The sequence below is a fragment of the Lates calcarifer genome, linkage group LG21, assembly GCF_001640805.2.
Source record: "Lates calcarifer isolate ASB-BC8 linkage group LG21, TLL_Latcal_v3, whole genome shotgun sequence".
NCBI lineage: Eukaryota > Metazoa > Chordata > Actinopteri > Centropomidae > Lates > Lates calcarifer.
The window spans coordinates 22,118,021-22,135,471 of record NC_066853.1 but is presented as its reverse complement, the minus strand read 5'-3'; the positions used below and the strand labels follow the sequence as shown (position 1 = coordinate 22,135,471).

Below are 17,451 nucleotides of genomic sequence, written 5' to 3'. Positions count from 1 at the left end.
AATAACACTGAGGTATGTTGAAGAGATTTATTCAAAAATAAAACTGCCACTGTCTTACCATATAAGCCAGAAACAGAACCCAACTGTTAAAGCAGCCCTTACAGAAATCAAACTCAAGCACTGTATTTATTTTAAAATCAAAAGTCACAGGAACAAATCAGAATTCAACACATGGGGAAAAATCTATTCAGCATAGAGTGAAGCTGATCAGGTTTGTAAAAAGGGCAGTGCAGCACAGAAACAACAAACAGTAGGAATGTGACATCGTATTTAAAGGCATGCAGGCCAGTTAGTATCTCTTCATGCCATCATTGTGAGTAGAGACAAACAGCATTTGAACTCAAAAATCATACTGGGGTGCAAAACAAAAAAATCTCTTTGCTGATTCTCAACGGGGAAAAATATCTTGAGATTCACAAATTTAAGTGTAGGGAATAAAAGCAGTTATATGATACAATGTCCTTGCCCTTAAGAACTGCATCAAGTGGGCCATCTTCAGCTGCAGTTTACTGTATGAACTGCCCATACCACTGCTAAAAGTCGACTGCAACATTCAGTATTGCCTTGACATAGTTGTTGCTTCTTGAACTTGCTACAAAGCTTCAGAGAAGAAAGATGACCTATGGAGGCGGCAGCAGCAGCAACATTAAAACAATCACTGTCCAATGGAAACTGATTTCTATCTGCTTTACTGACTAAAGCTTTAACAATCTGAGGCTGTAAGAAGACTGCAGTTCTGGGGAGAAAATTAAACTTTAACAATTGAGAATAGACAGACGAGTACAAAAAACACAACTGCTGTAGGGCTGTATGAGCAGAGATGGTGCAGAGGTTGCAGATCTGTCTGTTAAGGAGAGTGGGAGTGGTGGGAAAGGGGGGGACTAATAGTCGTCTTCACTCAGTCGTCTGCTGGCGTAGGGCTTCGGTTTGGACTTGCTGAACGGGAACGACTGAAACAGAAACAGAGAGGAGTTAGTGGGCCACAGGGGAGGTTGGAAGAATGAAAAAATCCCACATTATTAAACTTAATAAATTACACTTTGGTGAAAGACTGGATGGGCGCTGATATTTATTACCTGTCTGAATACCTCTTTGACCTCACAAACCAAGGTTCATCTCAAGAGCCACAGATAATTTTTTTAAAATCTAAATGTTACATTCATCTAAGACAACTAATCTTTGTATTTCTTAGTAGTAACTGCTCAGGGTCAAAAGCTATACTTCATTGAACCCCCAGGGCCAACAGCAATTCAAATGACAGAAGTCATTCTCACAGTCTCCTCACTTGTTACTGACACAGATTCTTAGCATAGTTTCTGCTCTAGAGATTTAGGATTTAATCCTTCAACAACTACAAACACAAAGGGTGGCAGCACAAACAGATGGAACCTATTCTATACCATGACCAGATAAAGAACTAGACTTGAAAGCCACCATTACTATTGAACTGAGTTTGCTTACTAAAATAGATACTATAATGGAAAAGCAGCTTAAAATGGTAATGATGTTGCAACATGTATGGAACAAGAAAAACATGACAAAGCCTCCTCAGATATCAGCCCATTAAAATTCATGTTGCCTTCCTCTCTTGCACTCAGTCATCCACACACACTCACATGCAGCCATACATTTGTACTCTGTGCATGCTTGTTAAAGGTTCAACTTTAGCTCTATCATCACCAGTTTTGCAGACTACATCAGGTCTGTGCATTTTCTTTCATCAACATGAGCTTGTCAGGGGGTTTGATTTTTGGTTACCTTTGGAGACAGTGGCAGAAACAACAAGTACAGAGAAGCGAAGGATGAAAGGACTGAAGGACGGATGACTACAACTTGGAGAGACACTGCGCTGGGAGGCTCTTGAAGACTGATCTCTCGTCAGCTCTCTTTCTCTCACTTTCAGAAGCTAAGACAGAGGCCGAAGAACTCTGGTAGGTAGGTAGGGGGATCTGGTAGGTAGGTAATGGATTAAAAAAAAGTAGTGGTCGAACTCTGATCTGTGTGGGTCAGCCCTCTGGTACGTCTGAAGGCTGGCTGGCTGGGTGGGTGACTCTAGTAGAACAACTCTATGTGTGCGCGGGCTGATCTCGTCTGAGCGTGTGCGTCGGTTGAACAGACGGTCACCCATTCACTGTGGGGAGGGTTCGGTCGGTAGGTCGACCTCTTTCTCGCTGTCTAACACCAGATGCAGGCGAAGGCTGATCTCAGGTCAGCGCTAGTCACCCTCCCGCAGGACGTACACACCGCCAGCTGGCAGACCCTGGGCCTGGGATCAGCTGCGGTGTCAGTGCAGTGCTCAGCTCCCACCACACGCTTTAAAGAAAATATGAAAAATAAACAAAACTGTGCTGCAAAGATGCTTACCGTAAGTCACACCAATGGTGTCGTTTTGTCTGATCTCAGCTAATAATTTTCTGGAGAGTTCTCTTTATCTAGCCAAATTCAGGATAGGGAATTAAAATTTAAGAAAAAATCAAAACATTTCTAATTCTACATCTGACCATCTTTACTTAACACTTGTCAATCCAATGAATAAAAATTTCTCTTGTTCTGTCAGCCTTAAGTCATTTATTTAGAATAGGACTACATCTAGGGTGGGTGAGATCAAGGGAAAGCAAGAGTACAGAGGATGTGGGTGCATCTCACTGATTTTAGCTGCTATGAGTCTGAACAGTTTACAGGCTGAGTGGAGGGTGCCTTTCATGTGCTCTTTTTTACAAGATCAAGTCAACAGTGCTGACAATAAAGCTTTCGAACTTTGAAAAAGAGAGCACAGGAGAGAGGCCTAATCTTTCATCTACTTTTACTTCCCTACATCAGACAGAGGGGCCCAAGTCCCTGTCCTGTAACCCTCCCAACTCCACTGCTGGCCAACAGCAGAGGCAGAAGATGCAGGTCTCTCTGTGCTGAGGAAGTCGCGGGGTCTCTGTGGTCATCCATCTCATCGTCACGTGGTGGTTGTTTGGTGGCAGCATGACAGTCCCGGGTGGGAGGAGGGTCTATTTAACAGTCATTCCCTGCCTAGGATGGAGCACCTAGCTCTGACTAATATGAAGAACATAACTGACCCTCTCTTGAAACGCAAGATAGTTGTGGACTGAACTGTGATATCTAAAATCTTCAATGGTTCATCTAGCTTCTTCCTGCTGAGAGGTTACATACTTCTAAATGCCTTAGTAAAACTAAGCATGAGAAATTTATTAGACAGCCTACACCCTCTTTGGGTGAATCAGAGATGTCTAGACTGAAGGTTTACCTGTTCCTCTTGTGGTTGGCTGACTGAGATCGTGAGCGGGATCGGGAGACCGAGCGTCCTCTGGGTGCAGAGCCAGACCGAGACCGAGATCTGGAGCGACTAGAGGAATTGGGGGAAAAAAAAACAAAACAAATAAAGATTTATATGCAACAATGTTTAATTATAAACTGAGAATTATGTAAACATCTTTGCAAACCTGAGTAAAGAAAAGGTGTCATGTATAGCCGAAGGTTGCGGCTGCAGAAGCTCACAGAGAAGCAGGCATGCACAAATCTCATTGTGTAGTGCTTTACCTGCCTGTCAAGCAAGCTGACGGGTTGACCCAACACTGTTTCAGGAAGTTCTCTTGTTTGCGTTTCAGATTTTGGGCGTAGATTTCAGCACAGTACTGTCATAAGTGATCATGTAGCCGAGCTCAGGAAACTTAAGTTCCTCTTCATGGCACTTCTTCACTGTCAGGTCTTTTTTACGTTGATAAACTCTAATTTTTTGTTCTTGTTTGTTACATAGATGAGGTAACTTATTTACAATTTAACTGAAGAAATTGATGTCAATTCCCTGATTTCTTCTAATTTTTCCTTAACTTTGTGATTAAATGTGACATTGCTTGCTGTACATTATACCCCTACTATGTAATGCATGAATGTCAGTCATGAATGACAGTATGTGTTTGCTTACATGCAACCCAGAGAAGCATAATCACTACTGAAAAATGTGATTTACAGAGAAAAGGAATAAACTGGTTTATTGCTTTGCTACAAGGCAAGCCAACACAACTGCAGCAATTGTACAAGTGTAAACATCAAAAGCAGAACAATTTTGCTTTGTATGTCTTGCTCTACAATAATGTCATAAGGTACAAGCTGTGTAATAATGACTGGAAAACATACAGTTCACACAACCTACCTTCTCACTGGAGTCCTGGACTTGGAGCGGGCTGGGGAGCCAGACCTAATGTTACAGGAAGTAATGTAGACTTAATAACAGTTGTGGTGAGAACTGTGACAACACTCAGGGTGTTAACGACCGGAGTGAGGCTGAAGGAGTTGTACTTAATTGACCCGAGGGATGGAATAATCACCTGTTCCACCCCTCAGCCCTCCTCCCAGCTGAAAAACTGGACTAACACAATCCAGATGAGGAGCAGCTACATCCCTCACATATCTCACTAACAACATAAAAAGGAGACGAGTGAATGAACTGCCAAAACAGTTGTGTTCTCACCTGCTCCTGCGTCTGGAGTAGGATGGAGATCTGCGGCGGCTCCTGAGAAAGCAGAAGATTTACAAAAAGAATTAACACAAGGCTCATCTGTTGCACTGGCTGGCACGAATAAACCTGACAAAATGCTATATTTACTACTGTTTACTGCTCAACATAAAAACAATTGGGATTTTGTCTGCAAAGTGACTTATCTATCAGTTTAGATATCGGCCCAGCTTGGCTGTGATTTTCTGAGGTTGATATCACCAGTAGCTCACACCACTACGTTCATACTTAAATGCAATTGTTTCTTGCTGCTCAAAGCACCAAAAATTAGAACCAAGAGCCACTAAGCACATTAAACTGATGTGAGCTACAAGTGATAAGTGAACAAATGGAACCTACAAACATGACACCAAAACAAGATGGATTAAGACTGCAGTCAACAGACAGGGTAAGCTCCCCTGTGTTTCTAATTAGTCTGTATGGCGTCTCTGCATTATGAATAACCCACAAAAACCAGTATATCCTGTTAATATTTCTTAAGGTGTAGCTATGTTTTGATCCTGACTTACCGGCTGTGGCTCCGGCTGCGGGATCGGGAGCGATAGCGGCGTCCACGGGACCTGGACCTTGAGCGAGATCGAGAACGAGAGCGAGACCTGGAATGGAAGGACAAACGAGTTTACCCACCTGTGCTTCATGGGTGCGAGTTCCTGAAACATGCACTGAAAGAGTGCATCACGCCAGCCACAACCACATGCAAAACAGACTGTATTCCTTCACCTGCTGCGACGACCCCTCTTGCTGAAGCGGTAGCAGTCGTAGGCGTAGTGGCCCCGGTCCCCACACTGGTAACATCGATCATTGGGGTCAAACTGGCGTCGACTGGGGCGCCCGCGGCCCTTCCTGGAGAGACCTGTTGACATCTCCACACGAACACGGGAACCACAAAGGACCCTGAGCAGAAAAATGGTTAATAAGAGAGGCCCGCAACTGGAATGGTCTTCATGCAGGCTGCAACAATTAACAAACCTGGAAAAGATTACACCTTTGTTTTCTGAATTTCCCTAAAATTTTACTATCTTTACACAGAACTAAAGAGCAAAACATAAGAACTAAACTGTGCTGTCAAAGGGATTTGTAAATTATAGTTTTGGGTTTCCTCTTAAATCTTCCTGATTTTTTAAAATATTAACACCAAAGCTTACAGGAGAAAGTTACCACTTACTTTCCATCCATGCCTTTCACAGCATCTTCTGCATCTCTGGGATCCTCAAACTCCACAAAGGCAAACCCAGGTGGGTTCCTGGCCACCCAGACGCTCCTCAGTGGGCCATAATAACTGAACGCTCGCTCCAGCTCCCCCTTGGCAGCACCATTGCCCAGGTCACCCACATACACTTTACAGTCAGTGGCCCGAGATGAACTACGGGAAGACGAGTAGTATGACATCTCTCCTTACCTGTTGGATGAAGGGTAAACTGTGATTAAAGGAGAGCTGAAACAATTAATCCATTATTCTCTAAGCAAACTACTACAGCTGGTGATTGGAGAAAGTTTCTCGATTCCTGCCTTTCCTTGTCCCTGCTTAGAGTCCAGGCACACGATCTTCAACACGATATGATTCGAGCTACTAGAGATCTTGGAGGGCGCGGGTGGGAGGAGGATTCTAACAAATCGGTGGTGGCTCAGCAGGTGCAGCAGCTCTACATGGGGTTCCCCAGATAGTTAGCGCGCCAAACACGGCTTCTCCGTGTCTCTTTGTACCTGCATCGATCAGTTACAGTTAACTAATTTCCGCGTCATCGTCATTCACAGACACGACTGTTTTATAATTTTTCTGAATAACCGTGGTGTTTAAGAGGTAGACACAGCCATCACACCCAGAGCCGGCTTGTTTGTTAATCGGGCCCGTTTTTATTACGGACACACAGCTTCAGAAGTCTTTTAAATGTGACTATAATGATAATCTATCGTATCTGGTAAGAACTGATGACATTACTGAGCACAGGCCCGCTCCGTTTATCGATACCGATATGTTTTAATACAATGCAGAATCACGGAGCCATCTCCAGCTCACTAACACTTAATTACATAGTTTAATAAAGGAACATATTTTGATAGAAAACAATTAAAATTAAACATGCAATATACATCTGATGTGTAGGTATATAAGTGGTTTAATCCTCGGACTAGTCGAAGGCCTCGCTCTCGGCCCGCTCATAAACAATGGCGACTGCATGCGTTAGCTAGCGATACCTTTCTTCCGCTGTCCCGTTGATTTCTGACTCCGCTCCAAGCGCAAATGAAACTTTACTCGTCTCAAACAGAAGTCCGAGGTGGTATATGACCTATAAACGATTATTTCTGGAAAATTAACTCGCTAAACAGCCACTCTTGTGAGCCCTACGGACTCTTCCACATGTCCGTCCCGCAGGTGACCGGGTTAGCCACCAGCAATGAAAAGCAACCACGTGACCTGGATGCGTGACGTCCGCATCTGCGCACAAAAACGTTTCCGGTGAATCCTTTCGGAATCTGACAAGACGGACGCAACTTTATGTGTGTGTGTGTGTGTGTGTGTGTGTGTGTGTGTGTATATATATATATATATATATATATATATATATATATAAACAAACCAGAATATGCAAAGTAGCCACCTTTTGCTTTGCTTTTGAGTTTACACACTACTGGCATTCTCTCTATCAGCTTTATGATGTAGTCACTTGGAATGGTTTTCAGTTAAAAGATGTGCCTTGTCAAAAGTTGTATACAGTGAATGGCTCTATTCATTTATTGTTCTAATCCATATTATGGCATGAACCACGCAACAAAGTAAAGAGAACAGTCCATCATTGCTTTAAGACATGAAGGTGAGCCAATTTCAAGACCTTTGAATGTATCCTCAAGTGCAGTCGTGAAAACCATCGAAGACTATGATGAAACTGGCTCTCATGAGGACTGTCCCAGGAAAGGAAGATCAAGAGTTACCTCTGCTGTAGAGGATACGTTCATTAGAGTTACCAGCCTCAGAAACCGCAAATTAATAGCACCTCACAGAGTTGAAGTAGCAGACACATCTCAACCTTAACTGTTCAGAGGTGACTGTGTGAATCAGGCCTTCATGGTCAAATTGCTGCAAAGAAGCCACTACTGAGGAAGAAAAACAACAAGAAGAGAATTGCTTGGGCCAAGAAACACATGTGGTGGTTCCCACTGTGAAGCATGGCGTAGGATGTGATGGTGTGGGGGTGCTTTGCAGGTGACACTGTTGGTGATTTAGTTAAATTTCAAACTACACTTAATCAGTGTGGCTACCACAGCATTCTGCAGCAACATGCCATCCCATCTGGTTTGCGCTTAGTGGGACCATCATTCATTTTCCAACAGGACAATGACCCCAAACACACCTCCAGACTATGTAAGGGCCAACTGACCAAGAAGCAGAGTGATGGAGTGCTGTGTCAGATGACCTGGCCTCCACAATCATCCAACCTAAACCCAGCTGAGATGGTTTGGGATGAGTTGGACTGCAGAGTGAGGGCAAAGCAGTCAATTAGTGCCCAGCACCTCTGGGAACTCCTTCCAGACTGTGGGGAAACCATTCCAGGTGACTACCCCATGAATCTGACTGAGAGAATACCAAGAGTGTGCAAAGCTGTCATCAAAGCAAAAGGTGGCTACTTTGAAGAATCTAAAATATAAAACATATTATGGTTTGTTTAAGACTTTTTTGTTTACTACATAATTCCATATGTGTTCCTTCTTAGTTTTGGCATCTTCAATATTAATCTATAATTTGGAAATATATTAAAAATGAAGAAAAACTATTGAATGAGAATCTGTGTCCAAACTGGGACGGCATCTTAACAGATAATAGTACATATTTTTTTGTTTCATTTCAGATCATTTTTATAAATGGCAGGAATAGTTGTGGTGATAGCATTATTGTGGCAATAGCAACAATTAGTGTAGTACTATCAGTGCTGCAACTAAAGCATACTTTCACTGTTGATTATCCTTTCAATTATTTACTCAATTAACTGTTTGGTCTGTAAAATGCTAGAAAATGTAAATGTGACATTTTCAAAGCCCACATATATTCAGTTTACTGTGACATACTGTGAGACAAAGAAAAAGCAGCTAATCCACCCATAGCAATTAATCCCTAATAAGAACTGCTGATAGTTAATTTACTGTTAGACAGATAATTGACTGAGGTTTGAATATAGTCATAGGCTGATGTGGTTTGCCATCTCCCTGGCAACTGTACACATACCAAGTACACCATGGAAAATGCTTTCTGGTTCAAATTACAACAGGTCCTTGTGGGTCCTGTGTATGCAGTGTGTGTTGCTAAATGAATGTGGTACTGACTGGGCGTAGTGGGCTGGTAGTACACTTACTGTCAGTAAGTGACTATGATATATATATATATATATATATATATAAATTTTTTTTCTTCCTGGGCAGTGCACATTAAATTAGTAAATAGTAAAAGTAATTTTAGACAGAACTTTAGAGTTATGGTTAACCTGTAACATGTCACAGATGCCTTTGTGGTGCAGATGCTGCATATGAGAAGGGGCAGCTGTTTTATATAGTTATACTATGAGTTTGCAAAATTCAGTGCAAAAATAATGACTCAGACACATTACGCCTTGAAAATAAATAAACTATATTCAAATAAGGTCAACTTCACTTGATCAAAGACCTTCATTTTCTTTCAGTAACACATTACACCTCATGCCATGTTCTCAAAAACAAATTGTCATTTTTTTCTAAGAATTTTTTTCCTGCATTTCATAAAAAAAACTTTTATATCATCTTCAGTTAATAATTTAGTACAGTATTGAATAAATGTATATGTCTATCACATGATATTGTAGTAACTCAGTCATTATTTCCTTACAAAGGTTCAGGCAGAGAGAAATTTTCATCATCACAGGAAAAAACTTCACAGAGAGACACACTGAAGACCAAGAGCAAGACCTGGGAGGGATTGAATGGGAGAGGAAGAAGAGGGGGACACTAACACAGACACAGAAATATCGTACACCAACAAACAGAAAGATGACCTGGGATGTTGCTAGTTGTAGACATAGCCTTGACACAATAGAGCGGGCTCTCTTTTCACAGCTTCTGAAGGTAATAAAACAAATACGCAATAGACACAAAATCCATAAATGCTGTCTCTGTGTGTTTCTGTTCAGTCTATGTGACTGGAGTTGTGATTGTGTATGTGTATGCCACTTGCTTGTTTTATTTTAAAAAGCGCCTCTGGTGTTTGGGGCTGTGGGGAAATCAACCTGATAAAATATGCCTATAGATGTCCATCACAGTAGACCATGCTGCTAACACATACACGGGAAATTATCATGCATCTGCAGAGGAACACGGAGAGAAGCAAACACAGACACACACTTGGTTAGGGAGGGGTGAGGAGGAGAGTGGATCGGGGAGGCATCACATCTAGCTACAGAACAGCAAACAGTTAGTACAGAAGTCCATGGAAACAAGGAACATTGTCCCGACATTGCAGACAGTTCTGTCTTTGGGTGCTGAGCCACATCTGGGTCACATCTGCTGGGACAAAGCTGGGAGCGCTGGGCACGTAATCAGAGCTGATCCATTCTGTACCCGCTGATGCTGGTCATTTCTTTACCCAGTTATAGATTACACAAGAGTTCAGCAGACCTGTGTGTGTTTGTGTGTGTGTGTGTGTGTGGCTGTGTGTGTTGTGTAATCTTGGTCCCACCTGGTGGTTTAGTGAGTAGACTTTAGTTAAGCAAACCTCACAAACCACTGACCTGCCTCACAGCCACCATTGATACCTACAAAATGTCCCTGTTTAGCTCATGCCAACCCGAGACTGACAATCATACTGGCAATGTTCCACACTGTTTCTTCATGTAAACATGCTACTTACACTCAAAACTCCTCTTTCAGGAGGACTGGATGAAGAAATGCACATTGGTGGAGGGTAACAACAAACACTGCAGCAGAAAAACATGACCTCTTCATCAAAGCCACTAACAGAATAAGATGTGTCTGAATTTTTGCCTGTATTGCACGTTGAAACCACATTCCTTGAAATAGAACTGAACTCCTGAACCATTTGCCTCAAGGACCTGTGGTCAGCTTATCCATACATAAATAATCCTCTTGTAAATAAATAAATATCTAAATAAATATCTAAATAATCTCATGAGAAGAAATATACATAAGTAATATAGACACAAACAAGTCAGCAGACAAAGTATTTGACTGAATGAGATGAGATTATGTTCGGTTATGATACACTACGACTGTTTGAGCGGTTCAAAGGGGAGCTTCCTCTGTGGAAAATATATCAAAATCTAATCCACTAAATCCAGTAAAGATCATCTACACAACCAATTCTATATATTATTACTACTCTAAACATTGTTTAGCAGTACAAAAAAATCTACCTCTGCTATATCTGTAAGGAAAAGATACAAAATTGGTTTTAGAAAGTTTACAAAGTATAGTTAGTTAAGGGTAAACGAATCAAATCCTTCTGATATTATCGTGTATAACAACAACAATTTTCACTTGTATAGCACTTATCATTTGTGGGTAAAATGTTTGTAATGCACCTGCAGCACTAAGTACAATGCTCTCACTGAAATATATAAATGTGGCTGATGTCAAGCAGTGAATATTATAGTAATTATAATGTTGACTGCGATGTGTTGACATGATAAATCTTTCTTGTGTACAAAAAGATGGTGGACTCTTGATGCTTCACGTCTAAGCTAATATCACACTGCAACTCATGTTGCACACTGCTCGCTACATTTGCTGTGACAGTTTTTTCATGTGCTGACTTTTCAGCTTCATGCGTCTTCGTGTTGACGTTAATAAACCTGAAATGTCAGTATGTGAACGTCACAGCAAATCAGAGAATGTCTAAATGTAGTTCTGTGTTTCTCACTTGTTTGCACCTCTCTGCTGTGCTTTCTGATTTTTACTGTCTATTTAGCAGCCAGTAGTTCGAGTAGCTTGTGAACATTTTACTGTATGTTCCAACTCTGTCATGCAATACTGAGCAACACATATGTGCCTTGAAAGGCAGTGTTTTCTAATACTATGGCACTATGACTATAAACTGCCTTTGGATTAAACCTACACTGTACAGATTTCTGTTTTGGATTAGACAGTGTGGACCTGTCTGCTGTTGACCTACAGACTGTAAACAAAGTCTGGAGAGCATTAGATGATAAGACATTAGTTAGTCTTACTACACAATATACAGACTGTCCATCCGAATGAATCTGGTACTTAAACTGTAAAGAAAGACAAAGGAAAAAACACAACACAGTATGTTTTAGTTACATTAAACAGCCTGGACAGTTTGTGCAGCTGAAAGCTTGAATACTAGATTTTCACTTGAGCGTTTTCCTTAAGGCATTGTATGGGTGCTGTCTTGAAGTATCAGTGTGGTGTAGACTAACATTCTACATCCTAACTAATGTGCAGATTAGGATTTTGTGTCCTAATCATTATGATGTAGACTGAATCTTGATAACTGAAATGTATTTTGTCAGTTATCAAATTACTTACTTGTAATATAGAAGCTTCACTCTTTAAAGTAAACTAACACTGTTAAGTCTTGCTCGACCGCCCATGCATGTTTGTCTGACATGCTGCTGCTGTCACTAAAGGTAGAGGATTAGTCGGACACGGTACATGCCACAGAAATGGATTAGTCTGTCACTACCACAATGACACAGTGATGACTGACTGTTGTTCAGTGATCTCAGTCCATCTGGATGGAGCAATAAAGCCTCAAACAAAGGTTCCACATATTTGGTCTCTGTGAGGAGGAAAATGTCCTTTTTGTTCCTCTCAGACCAAACACCTCTCCTCCTTCCTGTCTGCCTACACCACACAGCCTTACACAGGAAGGATTTAACACCAAGAACTGGCTGATCATTTCTGTTCACTGAGCAAACACACAAAAAATGCAGGAATGTAATTTACAGGTGGATTCTGTTCATTTCTATTTTACATAGTATATATGTTACTTATTACGTGAAGATGCTCCGTATCTGGCTACACATGCATAAAAATGATCCTTCGGTTTGATATACAAACCTCTGTCAGAGAGAGAACCAATCCGATTAAGAGACACATCTGACTGATGCTGGGGGAGTATAGCTCTTTAAAACTACTTTTACACCGTTATTTCACCAATTTATCTTTCATTTCTTTGGTCAGCTATGACTTGAATCTCTATTCATCATGTTATTATTAAAATGTCTTCACTTTTCTAATGTTTGGGATCCGTTCAAAAACATTGAAGCTTTTCTGACAGAGGAAGCAGAAACCTGTCTGGAGATTAACCTTCTCTTTTCACTGTAATTTGACTATCTATGCAGAAGTAGCTTCACATTCTGGGGGGATTTTTTTTTTTACCCCCCTCTTCAACTCAGTGGTAGGCATAACTATCTGCCTACTGAAAACATTACACTCTATACAGTATGTACACAGGTTTTTACTATTTACAGCACATGTGGAGAACTTCCTTCATCTATACTGTGTATGAGACAAGCATCACCACTTTGTAAGAATCTCCTGTAGTAAACAAACTTAATGTTATAGTTACTGTAAACATTCGACTCCTTTTCTTCAGACAGTGCACAACTGTGTATGAAATGTGGAGCTGTACCAGTAAAGTTGGTGATAAAGAGGAGAGATGGGGATTGGGTGGTGGGACAGGTTTTGTTGCAGGAGACAGAGGTTTTTTCAGTGTAACTCAGACGGGACAGATTTTATCTGGTGCGCGCAAGTTTCTGTTTCATCCTCTCAATAACAGGCCTGCTCTTCTCTTTCAGTGGTCTGATCCTCTGATCCAACCTATAAACTTCTGACTTTAATAATAAACTTTCTGTGCCACAAAATGAAACAGCTCTCCAGAGGCTGTGGCTCTCTTCACCTCTAAAATTTCACAGTCACTCTCCTTCTCTCTCCATCTTCTCTCATAATTTTCCTGCAGTAACCTTTTGTATTCACACTTCTCGCCCCTCACAAACACTTCCTCTCGCCCTTTTTCATGCCTGTAACTGAGCATGCGTGTGTCTGTTGTGATTTGTTTACATATGTGTACATATAGTGTGTGTGACCATGTATCCAAAGCATTTTAGTATCCCTGCATCAAAGATCGGGACACCCCCAGGCTGCGGTGAGCCCTACTAAACAGATGACTCTTACAGTTGTTTCATGTCGAACTGTGGACTGTATGGACTGAGTGCTAAAGTGTGTGTGTATGTTGTTGTGCAGTATTCTTCCAGAACTTTCTCCATCTCCTTTTTAAAAGCCATTGATGTGGCAGTAGGCCTCCAGGCTGGAGAAAAGGATGTAGAGGAACCACAGACCCAGGAACAGCAGGCTGGTCAGGAGGCGGGGCACCTTCGGGCCGCCGAGCTCTCCGCCGATAGATGGCCGACGTCTGAACAGGAGCACAGCCATGCAGATGAAAGCGAAGATGGTAAAAAGTGTGACAGAGAAGGCCAGTGAACCGGGTTCCACCTTGAACTCCTTCCCCTTGATTTTCCAGTAGACGGCGGCCACTGACCAGGCCACTCCGATCCCCAAGAACACATTGACAGCGTTACTGCCGGTGACATTTCCAACAGACGCATCAGCGTGCTGGTCCTGCATGGCAGCCACTTTGCTAGCAAATGTGTCTGGGATGAGAGAGAGAAGTAGAAATAGTAAGTCATGCACCTTCACACACACGTGAAAACACAAACAGAGGTAACTACACCATAAGGGGTGGATATGGCCCAAACAGACTGTATCAATCATATGACCACAAAGAGACAAAAACAACTAAAAAAAAAGAGATATAACGAGTACAAAGAGACACAAAATGACTGCAGAGGCACAAAAGTACCACAAAGAGACAGACAAAGACCAAAAAGAGACAAAATGACTACAAACAGACACTGTGTCTCTTAGTCTGGCTGTGCTCCTATAAAGGAGAGAGTGGGGCTTTTACATTATCTCATAATCTTTTATTGCTTACAGCCATGCAGGTTGAAAAATCCACCCAACACACAGCTGCTGCCTCTTTCCAGGGCAAATTTTATTATAGAGATGTGGTCAAAAGTAGTCAAGATGTCACACTAACGTTCTTGCACTGATGTTACTACACACCCACTATAAATGAGTAACAAGCCTAAAAAACAAGCCTTAAATAAAACTTCTTGTGCCATAATTGGCAAATATGTTGCTGCCAAAATTGAGAGGATCTCAGGTATGTTTGGAATAGCATGAAGTCAATCACATGACCACACAATATGCAGTACAATCTCTCTGCATGGTGTCACTTCTAATGAACTTGTGAGGGATACCAAAGGTTGTGAAAAGGCAAAGGTAGGTAAGCACACAATTAAATGGTATTTTTCTTTGTCACTATGAATCAGCCTCTTCAACTACAAAGAGATGGACTCGTGCTATCATTATCACTGTAGCAAAAACAGGACCCAAAAATCCTGAATGACCTCAGACAAGTTGTTATTGACAGATACTGGTGCAAGTACCTGAAGGGCACGACTTCAGCTTGCTTACAGGACAGATGGAGTCTTTGAGGACACCACACTCACACCCTCACATGTTATTTCAGTGGAGAAATCTCTTTCTCATAACAATGTAACCTTAAATCTCATTGATTATCAGGATAACCAGGACATAAAAGTTCTTCTCATGTCAGCTCTCACACAGTGAAAGAGGATATTTGCTCACCTGGAATAGAAGTTCCCAATGCCACAAACACCACGGCAGTCACAGTGTCTCGAAGCCCCACGGTGCAGCCGAAGTGTGATGCCAAATCTCCAATGATGGCGGTGAGGATTCCGATGACGCTGATGGAGACGAAGAAACAGGCCCAGCCGTTCCAGTACTCTGTGGGCGGGACGCAGGCGAACAGAACCTTCCAGAAGACAGTGAGGAAATGCATGACGTAGTCGTAACAAGATGGAAGGCGCTCCTCACGTCCTTCCTCATCATCATCGCCGTCACCTGCAGGGAGAGAAACAGGAGGAACATTAGACAACATCAGGGAAAAAAATGTCAGAACCATTTTAACAAGTTTAAACCATGGACAGAAAGTACACACTGACATGGCTGATGCATAAATGGCAGGTTTCATGCTCATTATATTATGGGACCACAGTGATATCAACAAAGTCCAAACTCTTTCTCAAGCAACATTTACTGTCTGTAGTAAATGGTCTATTCCACTAGATGGCAGCCTTGAATCACTCTCAGCAACCATCCATGGTTGAATAAGAACATGGTCAGGTGGTTTTCTACCTTTTAGTGATTTATAATCTGTTGTTATTTCTTTTCCTATTAACTAACTAACTTTTCGGTCCTTTTAATTCACCCCATCAATAAGGTAGGGCAGACTCTATGTTGCCTGAGAGGCAAAACTCAAAACAAAACTCATTTTCATCATTTGCTGTTAATTGTTAAGCTCTTTGCTTTAAGCACATTGTGATAAATGAAGGCAATTCAGATACACACGTCCATAGTTTCATCAATTAAGATCTTTGTTGCTATGGCTGTTTAACTATGGGCAACTGTGACTTTTCAGAAGAAAAGCACGTCTTAGAAGAGGGAGCTCAGAGAGTTATTTTAAACCGGCATTTGTCTTGATTATTTCCATGTTCATGTCTTGAAAAATATTTTTTTTCATGAGTTTAAAACAAACATTTGGTATTTTAATTGGGAGAGCTGACTCTCTGTGTGTACTACCAAGAGATCAAAAATTTTTGGTTCAATACTGATCTAGACGTCAGGTGGGCAGTCATAAGAGACGCTAAACAACCTCTGTACGAATTAGAAGAACTGATACATTGCAATAAAAACAATCTTGCAAGTTAACTGTACATCACACTGCAAGAAGGCTGTGATTAAATCTTGGTTGCAGCCTGTGTCAGATGGTGGAGTTAAGTCCTGGTAAACTGCATGGAAATTGATGCCATATGCTGTCATGTTTTGAAAATGGAGCAATACCCTTAAGCTGTTGGTGGATGTGTTTTGCAGTGCAACCTAAGACCATCATTTTGGACCGATGACCAAAGATAGCCCAAAACCACACAGTGAGAACAGGATGGACAACATCTCAACTAAAAATAAAACCCACTGTCATAAAACAAACAGACGTGGTTATTTTTCAGGGGGTACAGATGTGATAGAGATGCTTTAAAGTTTCACTGGAAAGACGTTTCTTTACAAAATTTTAACAGACTGAGGCCTGTACTATGAAGCAAGTTCAACATATCCAGAATATTTCCTCATCATCTGGCTTCACTAAAAACCACAATCACAGTAAGTGGGCATATGAAGGTGGTCATCAACTGGCTAAGTTAACTCTGGGTTTATCTAATATGATATGAGAAGAAACACTGATACCTGCAGGTAAATTCAGTTATAATGACATCCAAACATTTCTCAATGTGAGTGAGTATGTTGCTCTGCCAAAGCAGAGAGGAGAGAATTGATGTCTGAAGAGGTCAATCTGACTGAAATATGGGAAATATTTAACAGTGTGTGGATAGTGTTTCTGATAAAAGACATCAGAGGGTTTAGTTTTTACTTCCAGTCATCATCGCAGAGTCTCCTCATGTTATTCTGCAGTGATGCAGGGAAGAAAGGAATTCTGTTGGGAATAAAGAATCCTTGTTCAATTAAAATGAAGCTATAATAGTTATTATGAATTTATTTAGCGTGGTAAACTCTCCCTCCTAGAAGCTCTGTTCAGCTGATCTGTAAAAATATCTGTTACTCTTTGTTATTTGTCACTTTATTGTGAATTATTTTGTTCCTGTTAGGATCCTGTAGGAATAATGATGCTGGTTTTGATGATCTGATTGGCCAGTAGTTGGGCTGTTGACAGATCTGACCCAGAATGATGACACTTACATATGAAGTTATGAATAATAAACAAAATT

The 17,451-nt window shown here is 41.3% G+C and overlaps 2 protein-coding genes across 10 annotated transcripts in view; both read right to left on the bottom strand.

The window, feature by feature from the left end:
- Nucleotides 1-13: 13 nt before the first annotated feature.
- On the bottom strand, nucleotides 14-6,949 carry srsf7a (serine and arginine rich splicing factor 7a). Of its 2 annotated transcripts, XR_001959269.2 has the most exons (9): nucleotides 6,722-6,949; nucleotides 5,691-5,924; nucleotides 5,246-5,419; nucleotides 5,035-5,121; nucleotides 4,481-4,522; nucleotides 4,163-4,207; nucleotides 3,257-3,355; nucleotides 1,759-2,313; nucleotides 14-950 (listed from the first exon to the last, which is right to left on the bottom strand). XR_001959269.2 is itself a non-coding variant. In XM_018660543.2 (8 exons), exons 2-8 carry the CDS (start codon nucleotides 5,912-5,914, stop codon nucleotides 899-901), a joined length of 723 nt encoding a protein of 240 aa, XP_018516059.1. In that variant the 5' UTR covers nucleotides 5,915-5,924; nucleotides 6,722-6,947; the 3' UTR covers nucleotides 14-898. The 2 variants fall into 2 exon arrangements, 1 of the variants encoding a protein (XP_018516059.1); XM_018660543.2 differs by lacking the exon at nucleotides 1,759-2,313 and having other exon boundaries at nucleotides 6,722-6,947.
- Nucleotides 6,950-12,628: 5,679 nt separating this feature from the next.
- Nucleotides 12,629-17,451, bottom strand: part of slc8a2b (solute carrier family 8 member 2b) — a 143,056-nt gene continuing 138,233 nt past the window's right edge. For all 8 annotated transcript variants that reach the window (XM_018660522.2, XM_018660526.2, XM_018660525.2 and 5 more), the window contains 2 exons: nucleotides 15,239-15,514; nucleotides 12,629-14,178 (listed from right to left, as the gene is read on the bottom strand). In XM_018660522.2, the coding sequence (XP_018516038.1) occupies nucleotides 13,802-14,178; nucleotides 15,239-15,514 (653 nt within the window). In that variant the 3' untranslated portion in view covers nucleotides 12,629-13,801. The remainder of the gene's footprint in view (nucleotides 14,179-15,238; nucleotides 15,515-17,451) is intronic.

What these genes read in the sequence shown, in the direction of transcription:
- srsf7a (XM_018660543.2), bottom strand. Translation starts at nt 5,914, where the DNA reads ATGTCATACTACTCGTCTTCCCGTAGTTCATCTCGGGCCACTGACTGT. An exon ending in AAGAGGGGTCGTCGCAGCAG is followed by an intron (nt 5,122 to 5,245) that starts GTGAAGGAATAC and finishes CTTCCATTCCAG; the next exon opens with GTCTCGCTCTCGTTCTCGAT. An exon ending in TCCAGGACTCCAGTGAGAAG is followed by an intron (nt 3,356 to 4,162) that starts GTAGGTTGTGTG and finishes CAATTCCTCTAG; the next exon opens with TCGCTCCAGATCTCGGTCTC.